The 22,942-nt window shown below is 53.5% G+C and overlaps 1 protein-coding gene across 16 annotated transcripts in view; it reads right to left on the bottom strand.

The window, feature by feature from the left end:
- WNK2 (WNK lysine deficient protein kinase 2) overlaps positions 1-22,942 on the bottom strand; it is a 122,393-nt gene that overhangs the window by 24,161 nt on the left and 75,290 nt on the right. For 9 of the 16 annotated variants that reach the window (XM_059656312.1, XM_059656311.1, XM_059656308.1 and 6 more), the window contains 7 exons: positions 8,501-9,324; positions 8,056-8,125; positions 4,816-4,895; positions 4,094-4,713; positions 2,426-2,640; positions 1,397-1,585; positions 629-727 (listed from right to left, as the gene is read on the bottom strand). In XM_059656312.1, the coding sequence (XP_059512295.1) occupies positions 629-727; positions 1,397-1,585; positions 2,426-2,640; positions 4,094-4,713; positions 4,816-4,895; positions 8,056-8,125; positions 8,501-9,324 (2,097 nt within the window). The remainder of the gene's footprint in view (positions 1-628; positions 728-1,396; positions 1,586-2,425; positions 2,641-4,093; positions 4,714-4,815; positions 4,896-8,055; positions 8,126-8,500; positions 9,325-22,942) is intronic. The other 7 variants (XM_059656318.1, XM_059656320.1, XM_059656323.1 and 4 more) reach the window with 4 other exon arrangements.

The following is a 22,942-nucleotide window of genomic DNA, read 5'->3' as shown; positions in this document are numbered from 1 at the left end:
GGGGAGTCACCAGGTGCAGTGCAGGCGCTAGAGACCCCAGAGGGGCTGGGAGGTTCTGGGGCGAGAGGTGAGGGGCTGGGTGTCCCAGCTGGCGTGCGCGCTCAGCATGTCTGCATGCAGAGGGGTGGGGGTTACTGGGTGTTGTGACACGGGCCTTGTACGGTGACCTGCCGGCACTATCTCGCTCACATGCATGTCTTCAAAGTCCAGACACGTGTGAAGCACGTCATGCATGCATGGAGAGAAGGCCGGGCTGTCTTGTTGTTGCTGGAACTGGGGACAGTGGACGTGTGTATTTGCCACAATCGCAACAGAAATAGAAGTATGTCCAACGTTAAAAAAATACAAAGTGACAAGAGAAGTGCAGAGCGGCCTGGGGCGGGGCGGGTCTGCGTGGGCTCAGGCGGCCGCTGCACGTGCGCCGGTGCCGGCAGGAGCCGCGAGCATGCACCGTGCTTTCTGGGGCCAGACGGGTGGGTGTGGACGAGGCTCTGTTCGATATTAAATAAAGGAGGTCAATGGTGTAGGGGAGGCTCCTATAAAGCATATGGAAGGTGATGGAGACAGGGAGAGGGGAGGGAGAACCAAGGGCCGGGAGGTGATAAAATACAAAAGAACAAATACAGACAGATGGACACAGACACGGGTCCACTGAGGAATCGAGCGCGAGGTTTGCTACTAGACTTATGGGTCACTCTCTCAGACGTTGGGTGGTAAACCGTCCAGCCTGCAAGTGAATATAGAGGGAAGAGAACAGAGAGACAGGCATCAAGTACAGTCTCGGGCTGCCTCCTGCACCACCAGCCACTCAGCCTCGTCACTTAGCATCCACGGCTGCACCTAGCCCAGCCCCGAGGACCACAGCCACTGACCACATAATGGAAAGGAGGAAGCGCTGGAGCGGAAGAGAGGCAGACCCAGGAGCGCGTGCGGGGCAGGGCAGGGCCGGAGGGCTGTGGTCCCCACGCCTCTGCACAGAGATGGCGTGGGAGAAGCGCCTCATCGCACAGCTGCTGTGTCCACGGCCATTCCACCTCAAGGCCCAACTCCCAGCTCCAGAGCTGCGCCCTGGGCCCCCAGCGGCCCTTCTGGACCCATGTGTGGCAGGGAACGGGGCAGGGCAGAGCGGGCGGCGCCTGCACCCGGCACAGACCACACAGCAGACTGAGGCCACGTCTGACCTGTGGTCCCTCCCCAGGCTGCTCTAGCCAAGCATGCCTCCCTCGGAGCCACTTAAAGCCTTGATGCGTGGCCACCCACTCTTTTCATTCAAAGGCTACCTCTAGGATCACGTCTTTCAGAAGCTGTCGGCAGCCTTGGCCACAGCGCACGTCCCCTCTACACCACACGGCCTGCGCGGCTAGCACATGCTCAGAGGCGGCAAGCTGGGAATCACCTGGGCCGTGCGCTCCGCCCCCGTCACTGGCTAAGCCGGAGCAGATGTCTGCAGACAAGGAGGCCCGCACGGAGCAAGGCTGCTGGGTCTGCACTGCCTTCCCACAGGAGTCTGCCGCTGCGGCGGGCCCTGCCCCGGCCCTGGCGGGGTCCTGGGCAAGAGGGGCGCGGCTGCAGTCTGACAAGTGACCTGAGTGGGGAGAAGGGGACAGGCACGATGAGGTGCCGAGGGCAGCCGGCCAGCACGGTGCGCAGCTGTCCTCTCTGCGTGTTGCTGGGTGACCTTGGGGAAGCTGAGTCCCTGCAGGGGCTGGTGAGCCACGTGGGCGAGGTGGGAGGATTAAAGAAATGACCGGTCTCCACTGGTCGACAGCACTGACCGGGCTTGCCTCACGCCAACGCATGGGAAGGACATGGCAGCTCCGGAGGCCCTGGCTGCTCGGGCCAGCGAGCCTCCTCACTCCGTTGGCTCTCGGGCGGGCCTGGGGCCTGTGGCTCTGCACCTGTGCCCCACACCCTGCAGGTGCCATTCGACGCCAAGAGGGAGGGCCTGTGGCCAGCTTCCCACCTGGCGTGACCGAGCGTTTCAACTCACTGGGTCTCCACCCCAGGGTGCAAGGGCTCAGGGTCCGCGGGCAACCTCAGTGCTGGGGGTTGTGGGCAAGGGCTGGAACCCCACCACCCTTCCCCTCCCCCAAGGCAGCTGCTCAGCCCCCACTGTCAGCAGGTGACATATGTCTAAGAAACGGGCCAGGAAACAGCCCCGTCCTGGCAGCACCCTGCGGGGCGGAGCCCATGGGGAAGAGCAGCCCCTGCTCTGGAGAGCCTGAGCGTGCCCCTCCTCCCCCCGCCCCTTCCTCGCGGCAACGGCCGGGCTGGGTCCTTTCCTCTGGCCACAGCATAGGGGCCCAGCCCGCCACAGCCCCATGGCCCGCTCGCATGGGGGGTGAAGAAGCGCCCCCCCAGGTCTGGGTGCCTGCCTCCGCCTGCCCAGCCCCCAGCCCAGCCCCCAGCAGGGCACAGGGCCGACCTGTGCTGGAGGCCACGACCTTGAGCTGCTGCACCAGTGGAGTCAGCAGCCTGCCAGCCTTCAGCTTGCTCCTGCTGGTCTTCCTCCGGCGGCCGGCAGGGGGGGCCGTGTGCAAGAGCCCCAGGTTGGGGGGCAGCGTCCTGCCCAGGCGGCGGTACAGGGCTTCGATCTCTCGCTTCTGCTGGCTCTGCAGCTCTGCGATCTCCCGCAGGTGCCTGCAGGGGGGAGCAGAGGAGGGCTGGGTGGGCCTCCCGGGCCCCAGACGGACGGGAGCGTGGGCAGTGCGGCTGCTCAAAGGAGCCGGCATTTATTCCAACGCCTTCCTGTTTACATCTCAACCACGTGGGACTCCAGGGGCCCTGACCAGCCTGCAGAGATGCGGTTCCCTCCAGGCTTGGAACCGGCTGGGTTGCTTGTTTTGGTTTTTCTGGTGTGGGGGGAGGCTGGGGTATGGACACCTTCACACATTTATGCTCACAATATAAACCCTGTACATAATCACAGTGATTAACCAGCACTCAGAGCTGGGAGGTGCCTCGTTTACGAGCTGTTTTCTCCTCCCTGCAGGGAGCTAGCACCAGGGTCTCTCAGAGGGCCCGGCAGGGGCGAGTGGAGACACGTGGTCAGCCAGGGATCTGAGGCCCTGGCTGCAGCCCCTCCCTGCCAGGGGCTCCCAGCTCGGGCACCACCCCCACGGGGCAGAGCGGACTGGCAGGCTGCACAGGCGGAAAGCCTGGCTGTGGGCAGCCTCGTCCACCTCTTTGGTGTGTGGCGGGGAAATAGGTGTTCTCACGGTTAGGCAGAAGGAAAAAGGTTCTAATTTCTCCCATCACGTCTTCCGCGCCTGCCAGGTTTGTTTTAGAAAACTGATTCTCTAAACAGAAAAGTGCTATTGCATCAGATTAGATTCACAGAGTGTGAAGTTTCCAGGGGCAAGCTGGCTGGAGTGGGGGAGAGATGCCTGGCCAGCTGGGAGCACCTGATTCAGGACTTGGGGGAGACCCGCACGCTCCCCAAGTCCTGCCCAAAGTGGGCCTCTCAGATTATGGGGCTCTAAGAACTGCCAGTGCAGGTGGGAAGGCAGGCACTGTCTCCCCACAGGTTGCCCAGGGGGCTGACACAAGGCACCAGGGGAGGGAGCTCAAGTATGGGGTGCCCAGGGCTGGGATGGGGGGGTGGGGAAGGGAGGGGCTGGCCCCTCAAGGGGTGGGGGGAGGGGGCCAGGGGCCAGGGCAGGGCAGGCAAGCTCTCCTGCCCCCTCCCTGCAGGCACAGCCCTGCCTGCCCACCCAGAGGGAGGAGCAGGAGAGGCTGGCTAGGCTCCTGGGCCGGCGGGCAGCTCCTGGGTCCGCCCCAGAGCTCCCTGCCCTCAGCTTTCTCCCAGGGTAGCAACCACCTGGGGTCCTCCTGCCCAGGAGGCCAGGGTGCAGCTTGCCGGGGCCCTGACCAGGTGGTGGCCGCACTTCAGACGCAGCGTGAGGGGCCTGGTCTGAGCAACACCCGGCTGTCCTGCTGAGGCCGCAGGAGGGGCGGCCGTGGGGGAAGAGGCACCGCCCCAAGACCAGGGGCCACGCCCACAGTACAGCAGCGTCGCTCTGCCCCGCACCGGCCCGAGCCCTGGGGCGCGTGGCAGAGCCTGGGCCTCGCGGCCACGGCCCACAGGACCTACTTCTCTCGCAGGCTCTGCAGCTCCTTCCTGACGTCTGCGTCCTCGGGCTCCGAGTCGTTGTCACTGCTTATGTAGGACGACTGCGAGTGGAAGGAGGTCACACTGATGGTGGGGACCTTCACGCCCGCCCTGCGGGGGGCCTCCGGGCCCGGGGCGCCGGCCGCCGGCCTGTGCAGGAGGGCCGCGGCTTTCCTCACGAAGTCGCCGGCCGAGCTGCCGCTGCTGCGGGGCAGGGAGCCCGGCCGCAGCGCCGGGGGCCTCCCGGGGGCACGCTCGTCCCCAGAGTCGCTGGACAAGGGCTCCTGGCAGACCTCGAGGGAGGAGGCCGTCTGCGCCCGGCGCAGGGCCAGCTTCACGTCGGGGCTGCGGGGCGCCTCCTCCAGGTACACGTCAGGCGGGGCCGAGTACCGCAGGCTGTGCGGGGAGGCCAGGGTCCACTCGTCCTGGGTGCTGACCACGGAGAACCGGCCCACGGTTTTGGCGGGAGAGCTGCCGTCCCGCTGCCCCGGCTGCTTCTGAGGGGACCCTGAGGTCAGGGCACCAGCGGGCTGGAGGGGGCCGGCCCGGCCGCTCTGGTCTGCGGGCTCCAGGTGTGCGGGGACGGTGGGCGCGGGGGCGTCCTTGGGAAACAGGAAGAGAAACGATTCCACACGAATACCAGAGAGAGCGAGCTCCACCACCCGGCCGAGCCCCTCACGGTCTCATCGCGGAAAACGACCTACCTGAGGGGCCCTGGTTGCTGCAGGTGAGCCCGAGGCTGCCTGGCCTCCCTCGGGGCCCAGTGTGCTGCTCACAGGTGCTGCTGGGGACACGGACACCACCATTCGGGCGAGAGCCAGGACAAGGGCAGGCCGCGCTCAGGCCAGGGAATCACAGGGAGGGCACGGTGGGAGAAAAGGCGCCACAGCGGGCAGCTGTCCCAACCTCCCCACCGTCACAGGGGGCGCCCTAGAGCCTGGGAGGGAGCAGGTGTCAGCCCAATTCCACTCGGGTCTCAGCAGGCCCTCGACACAGTGATGGTCCCTGTCCGTGTTAGGGAGGGGAGGCAGGGACTGGCCCAGGGCAGGCTGAGGGGTCTCGCCAGATGCACCGGGCACGGGGCCTGGAGCTGGCGGGGCATCGATCTGGGGGTTGGCCTCCTTGGCTGAGGCGGGCTCCCCGAGGCCTGCAGGGTGATGGGGGGCCTCTGGAGGGCAAGTGCAGGGCCCTGGGGCCACATCCAGGGGCCTAGCAGCCAGCTGGGCATCATGAGTCTCTGCCACCTCTACCCCCCAATGGTGTCAACTCTCTCCCTCTCACCTCTACCCCCCAATGGTGTCACCTCCCTCCCTCTCACCTCTACCCCCCAATGGTGTCACCTCCCTCCCTCTCACCTCTACCCCCCAATGGTGTCACCTCCCTCCCTCTCACCTCTACCCCCCAATGGTGTCACCTCTCTCCCTCTCACCTCTACCACCTGATGGTGTCACCTCTCTCCCTCTCACCTCTACCACCCAATGGTGTCACCTCCCTCCCTCTCACCTCTACCCCCCAATGGTGTCACCTCTCTCCCTCTCACCTCTACCACCCAATGGTGTCACCTCCCTCCCTCTCACCTCTACCCCCCAATGGTGTCACCTCCCTCCCTCTCACCTCTACCCCCCAATGGTGTCACCTCCCTCCCTCTCACCTCTACCACCCAATGGTGTCACCTCTCTCCTTCTCACCTCTACCCCCCAATGGTGTCACCTCTCTCCCTCTCACCTCTACCACCCAATGGTGTCACCTCCCTCCCTCTCACCTCTACCACCCAATGGTGTCACCTCTCTCCTTCTCACATCTACCCCTCAATGGTGTCACCTCTCTCCCTCTCACCTCTACCCCCCGATGGTGTCACCTCTCTCCTTCTCACCTCTACCCCCCAATGGTGTCACCTCTCTCCCTCTCACCTCTACCCCCCGATGGTGTCACCTCCCTCCCTCTCACCTCTACCCCCCAATGGTGTCACCGCTCTCCCTCTCACCTCTACCCCCCAATGGTGTCACCTCTCTCCCTCTCACCTCTACCACCTGATGGTGTCACCTCTCTCCCTCTCACCTCTACCACCTCATGGTGTCACCTCCCTCCCTCTCACCTCTACCCCCCAATGGTGTCACCTCTCTCCCTCTCACCTCTACCACCTCATGGTGTCACCTCCCTCCCTCTCACCTCTACCCCCCAATGGTGTCACCTCTCTGCCTCTCACCTCTACCACCCAATGGTGTCACCTCCCTCCCTCTCACCTCTACCACCCAATGGTGTCACCTCCCTCCCTCTCACCTCTACCACCCAATGGTGTCACCTCCCTCCCTCTCACCTCTACCACCTGATGGTGTCACCTCTCTCCCTCTCACCTCTACCCCCCAATGGTGTCACCTCTCTCCCTCTCACCTCTACCACCTGATGGTGTCACCTCTCTCCCTCTCTCCCTCTCACCTCTACCACCGAAAGGTGTCATCGCTCTCCCTCTCACCTCTACCACCTCATGGGGTCACCGCTCTCCCTGACCTCTACCACCCGATGGTGTCACCTCTCTCCCTCTCACCTCTACCACCGAAAGGTGTCATCGCTCTCCCTCTCACCTCTACCACCTGATGGTGTCACCTCTCTCCCTCTCACCTCTACCACCTGATGGTGTCACCTCTCTCCCTCTCTCCCTCTCACCTCTACCACCGAAAGGTGTTATCGCTCTCCCTCTCACCTCTACCACCTCATGGGGTCACCGCTCTCCCTGACCTCTACCACCCGATGGTGTCACCTCTCTCCCTCTCACCTCTACCACCGAAAGGTGTCATCGCTCTCCCTCTCACCTCTACCACCTCATGGGGTCACCGCTCTCCCTGACCTCTACCACCTGATGGTGTCACCTCTCTCCCTCTCACCTCTACCACCCAAAGGTGTCATCGCTCTCCCTCTCACCTCTACCACCTCATGGTGTCACCGCTCTCCCTCTCACCTCTACCACCTCATGGTGTCACCGCTCTCCCTCTCACCTCTACCACCCAATGGTGTCACCTCTCTCCCTCTCATTTCTACCACCCAATGGTGTCACCTCCCTCCCTCTCACCTCTACCACCTCATGGTGTCACCGCTCTCCCTCTCACCTCTACCACCCAATGGTGTCACCTCCCTCCCTCTCACCTCTACTACCTCATTGTGTCACCTCCCTCCCTCTCACCTCTACCACCCAATGGTGTCACCTCCCTCCCTCTCACCTCTACTACCTCATTGTGTCACCTCCCTCCCTCTCACCTCTACCACCCAAAGGTGTCACTGCTCTCCCTGACCTCTACCACCTCATGGTGTCACCGCTCTCCCTCTCACCTCTACCACCCAAAGGTGTCACCGCTCTCCCTCTCACCTCTACCACCCAAAGGTGTCACCGCTCTCCCTCTCACCTCTACCACCTGATGGTGTCACCTCCCTCCCTCTCACCTCTACCACCTCATGGTGTCACCGCTCTCCCTGACAGGGTCTGGTATGAACAGGCCTCATGAGGCCCTGGAAGGTGCAGATCAATAGGGCTGATGCCTGGCCCTGCTGCTTGTGTCTAGGGAAGGTCACCGAGGCGGCCTCAGTTTGCCCTCTATAGAATGGGAGCACAGGCTGGTATTTCTGAGCCGCGTTCCCAGAACTGCTGTGAGGAGTGAATGACAGAGTAGAGCGAGCTGATGTTGGGAGTCTGGCCTGAGCCAAGACCCACATGCGACAAAACCCATGCCGGTGGCGCCGTCAGCTGGCTCTACTGACAGGCTGACACCCCGCCAGGCGGAGGGAGGGCTGCCGTGCCCCGACTGTGGCATTTCTCTTGGCGCATGAGCACGTACTAAGGCGCCATGACGGGCTCTGCCCTGTCTGGTCCCCACGCAGGCGCTGGGGCGGAAGAGTGGGGGTGCACCGTGCCCCCCCGAGCCCTGGGGCGGGTCAGCGACTGGGCTCATCACCTGTCCCTGGCGAGGGTCTGGCCTGCTCCAGTGCAGCTGCCGGCCCAGGTGCCAGTCCGGGCTGGTCCAGCTGCAGGAAGAAATAGAGAGGAGCCAGGAGCCTCACTTGCTGCCATCCCTGCAGCTGAACCGTAAAGCTCTCCCCACCCACGCAGTCTCCTCCAGGCTTGCGCCGGGCGAGTTTCTGCCGCCGGGTCCCGACTCGCACACCACACCCTGCGCCCCCCATACTGGCCACTTGCTGCAAAACACACTGGGCAGGTTGGGCTTAGAGGTGAGTCTCGGAGCAGGAGCGCCGGCTGGAGGGAGGCGGTGCTGCATGGCCAGACCAGAGCTGGCCCTACCCCCACCCAGACCCCTGGCCCTACCCCCACCCAGACCCCTGGCCCTACCCCCACCCAGACCTCTGGCCTAGGATGGCACCTCTGGCCAGGCCAGCACTCACCACCAGCTGGGGTGGCAGGGCCTGGTCCCCCGTGGAGGCCTCTGTGCAGGGCGGATCCCCTTTCGGGGGCTCCAGGGTGAAGTCTCGGTCTCCCGTGTCCACCGGGGTCCCGGCCGAGGCTGAGGAGGTGGGCACGTGCTCCTGGTAGAGCAGGGTCCGCAGCTTCTCATCCAGGCTCTTGATGGTGCTGTCCACGAAGCCCACCCTGGGAGGCGGCCCTTCCCCGTCCGACTCCAAGGCTGACAGTGGCTGGGGGAGGGTGCTGGGCCCCAGAGGAGGGCTTGGGAGCTGGGGGGCAGCCAGGCTGGCAGCTCCCACCGCGTTAGGGACAGGAGGCAGGGACTGGCCCAGGGCAGGCTGAGGGGTCTCGCTGGAGGCACTGGGCACAGGGGCCGTAGCTGGCGGGGCATCCATCTGGGTGTTGGCCTCGTTGGCTGAGGTGGGCCCCCCGAGGCCTGGGGGGTGAAGGGGGGCCTCTGGAGGGGAGGCGCAGGGCCCTGGGGCCACATCCAGGGGCCTAGCAGCCAGCTGGGCATCACGAGTCTCTGCCGGCGGCTGGGGGGCATCACACTCGTTGGCCATCCCCTGAGAGGTCACTGGGGCCCCTGCCTGCGTGGCAGCTCCCCTCGCTGGTTCTGGCCTGGGGCTGGCGGTTGGTGCGGCCATGTCCTGGGGCACAGCAGTCACAGGAGGGGAGGATGGCACCGCAGGGGTTGGTGTGCCCCCGGTGGTGTCCCTGGAGCCTGGTGGCTTCGGAGGCTGCACATCGGCCAGGGCGCTGGGCTTTTCCTTCAAGGACAACTGGTCTTTGCAGGGAGCTGGGTCTGGAAGAAACAGAAGAGGCACCTCTGTGCCCGCTGGTCCTGGTCACCTGGCACCTGCTGCCAAAACCGTGCCCTGCACGCGCCGGCAGCACCCACACACTGGTCTCCTCTCCTTTTCTCTGATGCATCAGCTTCAAAACAGGGCAACTTTGAACACACATATTCCTTGAATTATAATTTGCCCCAATACAATAAATGCTATAGCAAGGGCTTCTTAGGATAAGATAAGGTATCTTATTCTGTCCAAATTTTTAATAAAAAGTGGTAATGTTAAAATGGAACCTCCCCTTTTATGTACACCAACACCGAGTTACATCAAGAAATCAGAATTGCCATTCAGCTCTGAGCATCTTCCTACACGGCAGGAAGTCTGTATTTATTTCCACTTACAGAGTAGGCAACCGTGGGTAAAAAGGCTGGCAAATCCTCTCCCCCAAAAACAACTATAAAACTGGACAAAATACGTATTGAAAACGACAAGTAGATAATAGAAGAGTGGATGCCTTAAGTTGGTACCAACTCCAAGTAAAACTTTGCTTTAAAAAACCTTGTTTTGAAATGAACGGCATTTTCTTCAAACGAAAAAGAAAGCTTCTGTCTGACCACCACGACTCGTCCTTAAACATTTACAGAAGCGGACAGGGGCGCTCTTAAGCTCGCTGCAGAGCGAGGCCCCGGCGCGCCAGGGTGAGCTGTCCCCGCCACAGAATTCGCCACAGAATTCCGGTCGCACTGTGTGAGGCAGGCCTCGCTTCTGCGGTCCGGCGGCTTTTCCTCCTTTTTGCTGCTTCTTTCTCCCTTTCTCCTCTCCCTCCACCTCCTTGACCCTCCCCTCTGCACCTCCAGGAGGGGACTGAGGGGAAGTGGGGATGATGTGTATCCTTATATTGGTCTTTCAGAGGGAAAGCACTCCACACAGCAGCAGGGGAGAATTTCCTATTGCTTTTAAAATAAAAATACTTAGGCCCCTGTTATTTAAAGTCACTAAAGGACACACAGGGAAGACAAGTGCAGACACAAGGGAGGGTCTCGGGACCACAGAGGCAGATGGAGGGATGCGTCCACAGACGGGCGGCCCGCGCAGACGCCCCGCAGCCTTCGGGGAGCCCGGCACTGCCGGCACCGCATTTCAGTCTGCCCCTTCGGAACTGTGAGAACAGACATTTCTGTTGTTTTAAGTCACCTGGCTTGGAACACCTTGTCATGGCAACCCTGGGCAGATAATACAGACTCCATAAACATGAAAACATGAGCTCAGAAAAAAGTCAATTCAAGTAAAAATTAAATGATTGAGTTCCAGCAACCGTGGGTAAAAAGGCTGGCAAATCCTCTCCCCCCAAAACAACTATAAAACTGGACAAAATACGTGTTGAAAACGACAATTAATCCAGGACTTTGGAATAAACCAAAGGCATGCAACAGACGGAGGAGCATTTATTTAGTAAAAACTGCTGCATTGTGGGTAAGAATAGTTTGCCTTAGTGGCAGCCAGGAAAGTCCCTTGAGACGCTGCTGTGTCCTGCAGTCATCATCCTCCCAGTTCTCATCCAAACCATCACACACACACCACACGGGGGCACTCTCACTGCAAAACGGCAAACCACACCGATGCTCATCCTCCCGCCTCACCGCTCTCCGTTGGCATTACTGCAGCTACACAGAGAGAGGATTTTGTTGTGAGTTTGTTTTGATATTTAGATAAAGGTGTACTGTCCCATAAAAGATAATAAAGCCATGAATGAATGTAGAATTTGATTAAATGTTTTCCTCCATCTACTGAGATGGTCAAATGCTTCTCCTTCAAACTGTGCCTCTGACAACCGCCATTTCTCTCATTGGTTCTGAGTTCGACTTTATCCACCCCCCCCCCCCCCAATTCCACATATGATTGAGATCATGCAGTATTTGTCTCTCTCTGGCTCATTTCCCACAGATAAGGACCTCCAGGTGCCTCTAACTGTCACAAACGGCAGGCTCCCTTCTCCTTAAGGCTGAAGAATTCCCCACTGTACACAGATTTACCCCATTTGCTTTACCCCATCCGGTGCTGACACTGTTCCCACGTCTTGCTGTTGGGATGCTGCCGCAATAAACACGCAGGTGCGGCCATCCCTGCGAGACAGGGATTGCGTTTCCTTTGGCTGCCCACCCGGAGCGGACTGCTGGGTGAAAAGGCAGGACTATTTTCTGAGGAACCTCCACAGTGGCTGCACCAATATACATTCTCATCGACAGTGGGGACTAGGGGTCCCTATTCCCCGATCCGCTCCAGCACAGCATCTACTGCTTTTTTTTCTCTCTTTTTTAATCCTCACCCAAGGACATTTTCCCATTGATTTTTAGGGAGAGTTGGGAGAGGGAAAGACGGAGAGAAATATCGATGTGAGAGAAACACATTGATTGGTTGCCTCCTGCACCAGCCCTGACCAGGGCCCGGCCCACGGAGAAGCCTGCAACCAAGGTGTGTGCCCTTGACTGAAATCGAACCCAGGACCCTTTGATCCATAGGCCAATGCTCTATCCACTGGGCCAAACCGGCCAGGGCTCATCCACTGTCTTCTGTAACAGAGCCATCCTCACGGGTGCCAGGTGACGCTCGCACGGACTGCACGCATTTCCCTGATGTCAGTGCCGCCAAGCGCCTTTCCAGGGGCCGTCTGCATGTCTTCTGGGAGAGACGTCACCTCGTGTCCTCTGCCGTTTTCCAATTGAATTATTGGTTTTCTTTTTTCTTGAGCTCTGTGAGGTCCTTCCATATTTTAGATATTAGCCTCTTATCAGATGTATGACTTGCAAGTATGTCCTCCCATCCGCAGCTGCCTTTTCATTTTGTTGATGGCACTTCTGCTGTGCCACAGCCTTTCTGTGTGGTGTGGTCCCACTTCCAATTTTTGCTTTTGTTGCTTGTGCTTTTATTGTCAGATGCAAAAAAAAAAAAAAAAAAAAATCATTGCCACAACCAGCATCAAGGAGGTTCCCCTGCTTTCTTCCGGGAGTTTTATGGTCTCAGGTCTTACGTTTAAGTCTTTTATCCATTTTGAGTTGATTTCCCTTAATGGTAGAGGTAGGGACCCACTTTCATTTTTCTGCATGTGGAGATCCAGCTTTCCCAGCACCGTTTACTGAAGAGACTGTCTTTCCCCATTGTGTGCTGGCACCCTTGTCATAGGTTAACTGACTGCATGTGCATGGCCTCACTATTCTATTAGTCTAAGTGTCTGCTTTTACGCCAGTGCAATGCTGTTTGATTACTATGGCGTTGCAACAGAATTCGTCTCCCTAGTGAAACTGATTCCAAAGTTTGTTTTTTATGCTACTCTACGGGGTTGCTTTCTTCCTTCACCTGTCGGTAGTTCACGGTTGGTGTATGGAAGTACAACTGATTTTTGCAGGTTGAGTTTGCATCCTGCAACTTCACTGAGCTCACTTATTAGTTCTAAGCACTTTAGTGGAGACTCTAAGGTTTTATATATGTAAGACTATGTCATCTGCAAACAGAAACAATTTTATTCTTCCTTTCTGATTATAATACATTTTAGCTCTTTTTCTTGCCTAACCGCTCTGGCTAGGACGTCCAACACAGTGTTGAATAGAAGTGGTCAGAGTGGGCATCCTTGTCTTGTTTTTAACCTCAGAGAAAAACTTTAAGCTTTTCACCACTGAGTATGATGTTAGCTGTGGGCTTATGTATATGGCCTTTATTATGTTGAGGTACGTTTCTTTTATTCCTTATTTGTTGAAAGTTTTTAATCATGAAAGGATGTTGAATTTTGTTAAGTATTTTTTTCTGAATCTACTGAAATGATTGTGGTTTTACCCTTCATTCTGTTAATGTGGTGTATCATATTTGTTTTTTGTTTTGCTTTGGGGTTTTTTTGCTTATATTTAACCATTCTTGCATCTCAAGAATAAATCTCATGATCATAGTGTATGGTTCTTTTAATGTGCTGTTGAGTTTATAATGCTCGTATTTTGTTGAGAATTTCTGCATCTATATTCATCAAGGACACTAGCCTATAGTTTTGTTTTCTTGTCATGTCCTCATCTAGCTTTGTTATCATGGTAATTCTGGCCTGATAAAATGAGTTTAGAGGTGTCCCCTCCTCTTCCATTTTATTTGTGAAAGAGGTTGAGAAGGACTAGTATTAATTCTTCTTTAAATGTTTGGTAGAATTCACCAGTGAAGTAATTCAGTCCTGGACTTTCCACTGTGGAGACATTACTGATTACTGACTCAATCTCCTTACTAGGTATAGGTCCATTCAGATTTTCTACTTCTTCATGATTCAGTCTTGGTAGGTTGCACCATGCTTTTAGGAATTTACACAATTTTTTTCTGGGTTACCAAATATGTTAGATTACAATTATTCACAGTAGTCTCTTATGATTCTTTGTATTACAGTTGTAATGTCTCTTCTTTCGATTCTAATCTTATTTATTTGTCCTTTTTTTAGTCTAGAGATTTGTCAATTTTGTTTAACTTTTCAATAAACTACCTCTTAGTTTCATTGATCTTTCCTACATTTTTATCATCTCTAGTTCATTCATTTTTGCTCCTATCTTTTTTCTTCCTTCTGCTATAAGCCTTAGTCCTTCTTTTTCTAGGTCTTGAGGTGTGAAGTTAGGTTGTTTTAAATTTTTCTTGTTTCTTAATGTGGTCTAAACTTTCCTCTTAAAACTGTTTTTGCTATATCCTATTAGTTTCAGGATGCTGTTTCCATTTTCATTTCTCAAGGTGTATTTTTATTTCTCTTTTGATTTCTCCTTTGACCCACTGGCTATTCCAAAGTGTGCTGTTTAATTCCCACGTATTTGTGCCTTTTCCAGCCTTCCTGTTGCCGATCTCCAATGTGGTTGGAAAAGAGAACCTGATGTGACTTTAACCTTCTCAGGTTTGTGAAGACGTGTTTTGTGGCCTGATACTTTACCGCTTGGGAGAAGGTTTCATGTGCACTTGTGAGGTCCATGTGTTCTAAATGGTGTTTAAGTCCAATATTTCCTTATTCATTTTCTGTCTGGGTGATCTGTCCATGTTGAAGGCTGTGGTATTAAAGTCCCTACTATTGGTGCATTGCTGTCTATTTCTGCCTGCAAATCTGTTACTATTTGCTTAATATATTTTGGTGCTTTAATGTTGGGTGCATATATATTTACAATTGCTATATCCTCCTTGGTGAATTGATTCTTTATCATTATCTACACTAATAAAAGAGAAAAATGGTAATTGGCGTACGACGATACCCTTTTCATTGGCTAATCAGGGCTATATGCAAATTAACTGCCAACTATGATTGGCAGTTAACTGCCAACAAGATGGCGGTTAATTTGCATATGTAGGCACAATGCAGGGAGGTGAAAGGGAAAGCAGGAAGAAGCCCCCTGCCACTGACAGTGATCGGAAACCCAGCGGGGAGCTAAGAGCTGGGGGGCAGGGCCAAGGCGGCCCTGGGGCCGCCTTTGCCCTGCCCCCCAGCCATGATCGGAGAATCAGGCGCCTTTGCCGCCCTGGCCAGTGATAGCAGGAAGTAGGGGTGGAGCCAGCAATGGGAGCTGGACACAGTCGAAGCTGGCAGTCCCGGGAGCTAGGGGTCCCTTGCCTGGGCCTAAAGCGGAGCCCATGATCGTGGGGCCACTGCAGCTGCAGGTCCCCGCTGCCCGAGCCGGACGCCTCAGCCAGAGGTGTTAGGCCTGGGCAGGGGCGGAGCCTGCAACCGCGGGGAGCTGGGGGTCCCCTGCCCAGGCCTGACACCTCTGCCGGAGGCCTCAGGCCTGGTCAAGGGGCCGATCCGGTGATTGGTGATCGGAGGGTGATGAGGGTCAACTCCTCTGGCTGAGGCATTAGGCCTGGGCAGGGGGCTGAGCCGGGGATTGGGGGGATATGATGGTCCCCTTGCCCAGGCCTAAAGCCTGGGTCAGAGGCGTCAGGCTTGGGCAGGGGGTGGAGCAAGCGATCAGAGGGAGATGGGGGTCCCCTGTCCAAGCCTGACACCTCTGGTGTTGGCGTCAGGCCTGGGCAAGGGACCGATCAGGTGATCAGAGGGTGATGGGGGTCTACGCCTCTGGCTGAGGCATCAGGCCTGGGCAAGGGGCAGAGCCAGCAATCGGAGGGGTCTGGGGGTCCTCTGCCCAGGCCTGATGCCTGGGCCAGAGGCATCAGGCCTGGGCTGGGGGCAGAACCAGTGATGGGGGGAAATGAGGGTCCCCTGCCCAGGCCTGACACCTCTGTCAGAGGTGTCAGGCCTGGGCAAGGGGCCGATCCTGCGATTGGAGGGTGATGGGGGTCAACGCCTGAGGGCTCCCAGTATGTGAGAGGGGGCAGGCTGGGCTGAGGGACACTCCCCCCCCCCCACACACCCACTGCACGAATTTCGTGCACCGGGCCCCTAGTAAAATGATATTTATCTATTGATACAAATTTTGACCTAACGTCTATTTTTGTCTGATGTAAGTATAACTATTCCTGGTCTTTGGTTTACATCAGCCTGGAATATTTTTTTCCAACCTTCACTTTCATGTGTCATTAAAGCCGAAGTGAGTCTCTTGTAGAGAGTATATAGTTTTATCTTGTGTTTTTAATCCATTCAGGTACTTTATATCTTTTGATTGGAGAACTTAGTCCCTTTACATTTAAAGTAATTATTGAAAAGTAAGAACTTACGACATATTGCTGTTTTGTAGTTCCTTTCTTCCTCTTTTGCATGGTGTACCTTTGTGATTAGATGATTTTTCCCACAGTGGTAATCACTGTTTATATTTTGTGCATCTACTATAGATATTTGCTTTGTGATTACCATGAGGCTTATGTTAAAAATATAGTTGTCAGTCTATTTTAAGTTAACTTTGATTACAAAAACTCTACACTTTTACTTTCCCACACATTTAATGTCTTTGATGTCACAATGTACATCTTTTTATATTGTGTATCCATTAAAAATTACTATAATTATTTTAAATACTTTTTTAACCTTTTTACTTGAATTAAGTGGTTTACACACAACCATTATACTACTGTTCTGAATGACGGTACATGTGCTTTACCTGTGGATTTCATCCTTCCTGTGTCTCCATGTTGGTAACTGGTGTCCTTTCCCTTCAGCTTGAAGAGCTCCCCTTAGCGTGCCTTGTGAGGCAGACACAGTGGTGAGGAGCTCCTGCAACTTTTTTTTTTAATGTAGGAAAGCCTTGACTTCATTTCTGAAGAACAGTTTTGCCAATTGAAGTGTCCTTGGGTGTCAGTTTTATCCTCCCAGCACTTCGATTATATTATTTCCACCCTTTCCTGGCCTGCAAGGTGTCTGAGAAATCTGCAGAAAGCCTTGGAACATTCCCGAGTAAGATATGAATTAGTGGGGGTTTCCCCTGCTGCTTTCAAAATTCTTTGTCTTGGATTTTTTGATAGTTTTATGTTACTGTGTCTTGATCAAGTCTCCTTTGGGTTGAGTATGTGTGGGGACCTATGAGACTCATATACCTGGATGTGTACATCTCTTCCTACATTTGGGGATTCCTGTGCTTTCTCCTTCTGGGATTCCATAATGCAAGTATCGCTTGCTTCCTGGTGCCTATAATTCACACAGCCTTTCTTTACATTTTTCACTCTTCTTCCTTTTTGCTCCTATGACTGGATAATTTCAAATAAACCGATTCTTTTTTCTGTTTGATCAAGTCTGCTTTTGATGCCTTCTATTGCATTTCTCTTTCATTTGTTGTATCTTAAACTCCAGAATTTCTGTTTGGTTCTTATTATTTCTACTAGAAGCCTGGTGCATAAAATTCGTGCACTGGTGGGGGGAGGGAGGTCCCTCAGCCCAGCCTGCACCCTCTCACAGTCCAGGACTCCTCGCTCCTTACCACCCACCTGCTCGCTCGCTGCTCCTTACCGCTTGGCTAGCTGCTCCTTAGTGCTACCACAGAGGCGGGAGAGGCTCCCGCCACTGCCGCTGCGCTTGCCAGCTGTGAGCCCGGCTTCTGGCTGGGTGGCGCTCCCCCTGTGGGAGCGCACTGACCACCAGGGGGCAGCTCCTGCATTGAGCTTCAGCCCCGTGGTGGTCAGTGTGTGTCATAGTGACTGGTCTTTCCACAGGTTGTTCCACCATTCACTCAATTTGCATATTAGGCTTTTATTATATAAGATTTCTCTACTGAACTTCTCATTTTGTTCATATACTGTTTTTCCTGATTTTACTGAATTGTCTCTTGAAGATCACCAAACTTCCTTAAAGTATATTATGCTGACTTTTTTTTGCAATTCATGGATCTTTAATTCTTCGGGGATCACTTATTGAAAAATTATTGCATACTTGGTGGTGTCATGGTTCCTTGCTTTTCTGTGTCTCCTGTAGCCCTGTGTTGATATCTGTGCATCTGATGGTGCAGTCATCCCTTCTAGTCATTAGAGACTGATTTTGTTGAGTAAAGACCTTCACTTGCAAGTAGGTGCAAGGACACCAGATGGGATGGGGTGGCTCCGGCTACGGGGCTCTGTGCAGCTCTGTCAGCTGGGATCAGCACTGGCAAAGGCCTCGGGTGTCCTCAACCACTGGCTGAAGTGGCTGTGGGGGCTGTTGGGGTCTTCAGTGGTGAAGGCTTCTGGGCACCTTCTGCTCTCTTTTTCTCCCATGAGGATGTTGTGGCTAAGGGGATCCCTTTTGGCACCAGGCCCAGGTGTGGGCACTCTTGTGGTAGTGGCTGCACTGGTGTCTGATGTGTAGGCCCCCATGGTGCAAAAACAAAGCAGAAGTCTAAAAGTGCAGATGCTCACAGAGTGATGGCAACTCCAGACTCTGGGTGCTGGCTAGTCCACAGCAGCAGGGCCTCCAGTGTCTGGGGTACACGAGGATGGAGCTACCGTGGAGCTGGGGAATAAAGCATGTGTGCACCCAAAGCAGCCAGAGCTCTGGGATCAGGGGTCTGCAGGGGGTTGGGGAAGGCAACTGGCAGGCCTAGTCCCAGGATAGCACAGCAGCTCTTTGGGGGGTGGGGGAGTGCAATAGCATCTCCCTCCCTGGAGGGTCCGTGGCAGCAATGGCTGTTGCTTACCTTGACAGCAAAAGCTGCCAACGTCTTCTGCAAAGCAGGCCAGCGAGCTCCAGGCCAAGTCACAATGTGGGTCCTCTGCTCTGAAAGCTGTATGGAGCCCAGGGCTGTTCTGGGGGCTGCAGAGCTCCTCAGCAGCAGAGGATGATGGGTCCTCTAAAAGCAGACCATGTGACTGATACAGATACCAGCCCTCTTTGTTCCTAGCTGTCTCCAGAGAGCTCAGCTAAGGCCATCTCCCCAGCAAGCCTTTCTGTGCAATTATTCTTTGTTTTTGTTCTACTGTGCTCCCACAGGTTCTTAATTGGACTCTTAATCCCTCGCAGATATGTTTCCTTATATAGATAGGTGGCTAATGGTTGTTTTTATGGGGAGATGAGGGCTGGTATCTCCTACTCTGCCATCTTGCTGGTGTCACTCCGTCCCATTATCTTCTCAGGGGTCTCTCTCCCTCTGTCTTTTCAATCTGAGCAGAGTTCTCCACTCCTCAAACTCCAGCTGTCCGGAAGACTATTTTCCCCGAATACAGAATTCTGGGTTGATGCTTTCAACACTTTAAAAATACAGCACCACTTCCTCCCGGTCGCCATGGCTCCATGGCTATCTGAGTGACCATTCCCCTAAAGGTGAAGCATAGTTTTTCTATGGCTGCTTTCACAAGGTTTGTCTTCAGTTTTCTGCAGTTTACAATGTGTCCAGGTATGGATTTATTTGGGTTAATCCTATTAAAATTCACTCAACTTCTTGAATCTGTAGATTTATGTCTTTCACCAAATTTAGGAAGTTTTCAGCATTATTTCATTATTTTTTAAGCACTGCACTTTTCTCCTCTCCTTCTGGGGCTTTGATGGCACAAATGTTACACCTTTTTTCTTGTTCCACAAGTTCTGTTCATTTTTTTTTTTGGATCTTTTTCTAAGTTCTAATGGGACAGGTATTCTAATTTCTAGTTTTACAATTTCCATTGCTCTCTTCTTCATATCTTTTATTTCTTTGCTGATACTTTCTATTTCACATTTGTTTCCAGAATGTTTATGATTGTTCAAGCATTTTTATAATAGTTGTTTTGAAGCCTTTGTCAGTCAGATCATTCCAACATCTATGTTATCTTGCCATTATCATGTGATGGGCATCTTTTTCCATGCAAGTTGACATTTCTATGGTTCTTCATTTGACGAATACTTTTGGATTGCATTGATTTGGTTGGATTAGACTGGATTTTGCATAATATTATGAGATTCTAAGTCTGTTTAAATCCTACGGAAATGTTATTTTTGCTTTAGCAGGCAACTGACCTGGTTAGGTTTACACTGCAAGTTGCAACCAGCCTTCTATGAGCTGTGGCTACACAGTCAGTTCAGTTATCTGTGTCTCTGCTATACTAATCCGATCTGAAACACGTGTGTATCATCCAGGGGCCAGTTTAGGACCAAGGTGAGAATCCATCTACTAGCTCAGTTCTCAAAGTTCTGTATATGCTAATTCGGATCAGAACCATGCATGCACAGGTGAAAACAGCTTTATCAGGTTGCTTTCCCAGGCTCCTCTTTCCATGGTTGCCCTGGTACTTCCTGATTCCCTGGAACCCCCCTTACAGACCTCTGGAGAGAAACCATCCACTCCCACAATTGTGAGAAGCAGGACTAACTGGCAGGAGGTCAGAGAGAAAAAAAGTAATGGTTTTGGTTATAAACCCTTTGAGCCCCAGCTCCACCCAGTGGAGAGGAAGTTTGTCTCCTGCTACCTGCTGCTGCCCCTCAGAACTTTCTGTGAGCTGAGGAGGAGGAGAGGGAATGAGAAAGAGGGATCCACACACCTCTCTCAGAGCTTGAAAAGTACCCTTTCTGCTCTGTGGGCTGAAACCAGAGGGTATCTCCTGGAGCTTCTCTGTCTGCACCCAGAGTTCACCCGAATCTTCACGTTGCCCTGAGCCAAGGTTAGGGGACATCAGAGGGGAAACACTAAGCTTGCCACCAGCTCCATGGTACTTGGAATTCTGGGTGCGTCCCCATCCTGCCTCTGCTATAGATTTCCTGAGTCCGCAAAGATCTGTGCCCTGCATCAATGGACCCAGGTGTATAGTTAGGTTCAGTGGAGGAAAGGGGTGATGGGCTGTGTATTCACCATCTTATCCAGAACCAGGACTTTCTGACCTGTTACTTTTTATGATGTGCCAAATACTGGGTTCAGAATGGTGTCACCTTTATGTAAAAAGAACTTCTGTACTTCTGCCTGAGCACGCGGCATTCTGAAATCACCTTCATGAGGGCACCATGCTTGGAAGCAGCCCCTCTCTCGGCCTCGTTCCAGCGGCCCTTGCTTCTGCAGCCCGGTACTCCAGCAGGGCCCGCCTCCTGACCGGGAGTTCTGGGCCCCTTACCCCAGGCTGGTGAAGCATCAGTGCTCAGCCTCTCAGCCATCCTCGAGAATGGAAAATGCCCCAGGGGAACAGACCAATACTGGGCTCACATCGCAGGTCTCCGTCCTCTCTGGACCCCAGCCTGATCATTCTCCACAGTCTGCAGATTTCCCAAACACCTTCACAGGAGAGCTTTATGTTTCATCCAACTTGTCTGGTCATCCTCAGCGAACAGCTAATCCAAATCCATAGATCTGCCATCCCTGAGGCGGCCACCTCCTCTTTCTTTCATTTATAGATAAAGAAACTGGCTCTGGAAGGTTTCCTGAGCTTGGTGCATAGATGAAGGACTAGAGTCTAACTGCAGGCATGTCCTTTTAATCACTAAACCATACTGAAAATTAAGATTTATTTGTAAGGGGTTTTCTCCCCCACTAACTGGCTATATCACAATGAAAAGTAATACATGAACACGTTATTTTAAAACTGAGCCCCTGCAGGCAACGCTGCTTCCCCCTCGGTCCTCTCCCAGGCAGGGCCAGGCCCTTCACCAGGTCTGTCTGTGGCTTCATTAGGGCTTAGTAGGCTGACCTGTTCGCTTTGGGAATAAACCTTCAAAGATACAATGGAGGTCGCTGGAAACATACGGTAGAACATTTAAAATGATTAACAGATATTCTTCTTAAATGTACAGTAGTTCCACTGCATGGGACACATCGCCAGATCCCCAGTGGATGCCTGAAATTGCCTTACAGTACCAAACCCTAGATATACTATGTTTTTTCCTATATGTAACATACTTGTTAAAACTTAATTTATAATTAGGTGCAGCAAGAGATGAAAAGCAACAGCATAATAAAATAGAACAATTAAAACAATATACTGGCCCTAGCCGGTTTGGCTCAGTGGATAGAGCATCAGCCCATGGGCTGAAGGGTCCTGGATTTGATTCTAGACAAGGACACGTGCCTCAGTTGCAGACTTGATCCCTGGCCCTGGTCAGGGCATGTGTGAGAGGCAACCAGTTGATGTGTCTCTCTCACATCAGTTTCTCTCTGTCTCTCCCTCTCCTTTCTACTTGTTCTAAAAAAATAAATCTACACTAATAAAAGACAAAGATGCTAATTGTCTGTACCTTCGCTATGCCCTAAGCCACGCCCACCAGCCAATCAGAGCAACTATATGCAAATTAACCTAACCAAGATGGCGGCCAGCAGCCACAGAGCTGGAGCAAGCAGGAGGCTTGGTTGCCTGGGCGATGGCGGAAGCCAAGCTTCCCGCCAGCCCTGAGCCAGCTGAGGTCTCCGCTCATGGCAACAAAGTTTCAATTATAGAAGCTAAATAAATCCCAGATACCTGCTTCCAGCCAGCCTCCACTGGGAGATTGGGTGGCTGGGGGCTGTGGCCAGCCTGCAAACAGCCATCAGCCCGTCACCCAGGATGGCCACACCCTCATGGGTGAGGGTCCCTGCTGGGGGGCTTAGCCAGCCTGCAAACAGCCCTCAGCCCCTCACCCAGACTGCCAGCTGATTTCTGAACAGAACCATTTCAGGCCAGAAGGGATTGCAGAGAGAGAGAAAGAGGAGGAAGAAGGAGAGGAAGAGGAAAAAGAAGAGGAAGAAGAAGGGAAAAGGAGGAAAAAGGAAGATGAGGAAGAAGAGAATGAAGGGGGAAGGAGAAAAAAGAGAAAGAAGGAAGAGGAGATGGAGAAGATAAAAGGAACATAGTTAAAATAATAAAATGGCAATAAATATGTACTTATAAATAATCACTTTAAATGTAAATGGCTTAAATGCTCTAATCAAAAGACATGGGGTAGCTGAATGTATTAAAAAAACAAGACCCATATATATACTGTCTAAAAGAGACCCATCTCAGAATGGAAGAGACACTGAGACTAAAAATAAAGGGGTGGAAAAAGTTTTCATGCAAATGGAAATGGAAAAGAAAGCCGGGGTAGCCATACTTATATCTCACCAAATACACTTTAGACAAGGAAGAGACAAGGAAGGACACAACCTAATGATAAAGGATCAATCCAACAAGAGATTATAACTCTTGTAAACATTAATATACTCAACATAGGAGTACCTGAATATAAAAGCAAATGTTGATGGACACAGAGGGAGAGCCAACCACAGTACAGTTATAGTAGAGGCCTTTAACATCCCATGGCAATCTATGGACAGGTCTTCCAGACAGAAAAATCAACAAGGAGATGGC

Source organism: Myotis daubentonii, chromosome 11 (genome assembly GCF_963259705.1).
Source record: "Myotis daubentonii chromosome 11, mMyoDau2.1, whole genome shotgun sequence".
NCBI classification, from domain to species: domain Eukaryota; kingdom Metazoa; phylum Chordata; class Mammalia; order Chiroptera; family Vespertilionidae; genus Myotis; species Myotis daubentonii.
The sequence above is the reverse complement of the archived record's forward strand: the minus strand, read 5'-3'. Positions and strand labels throughout refer to the sequence as shown.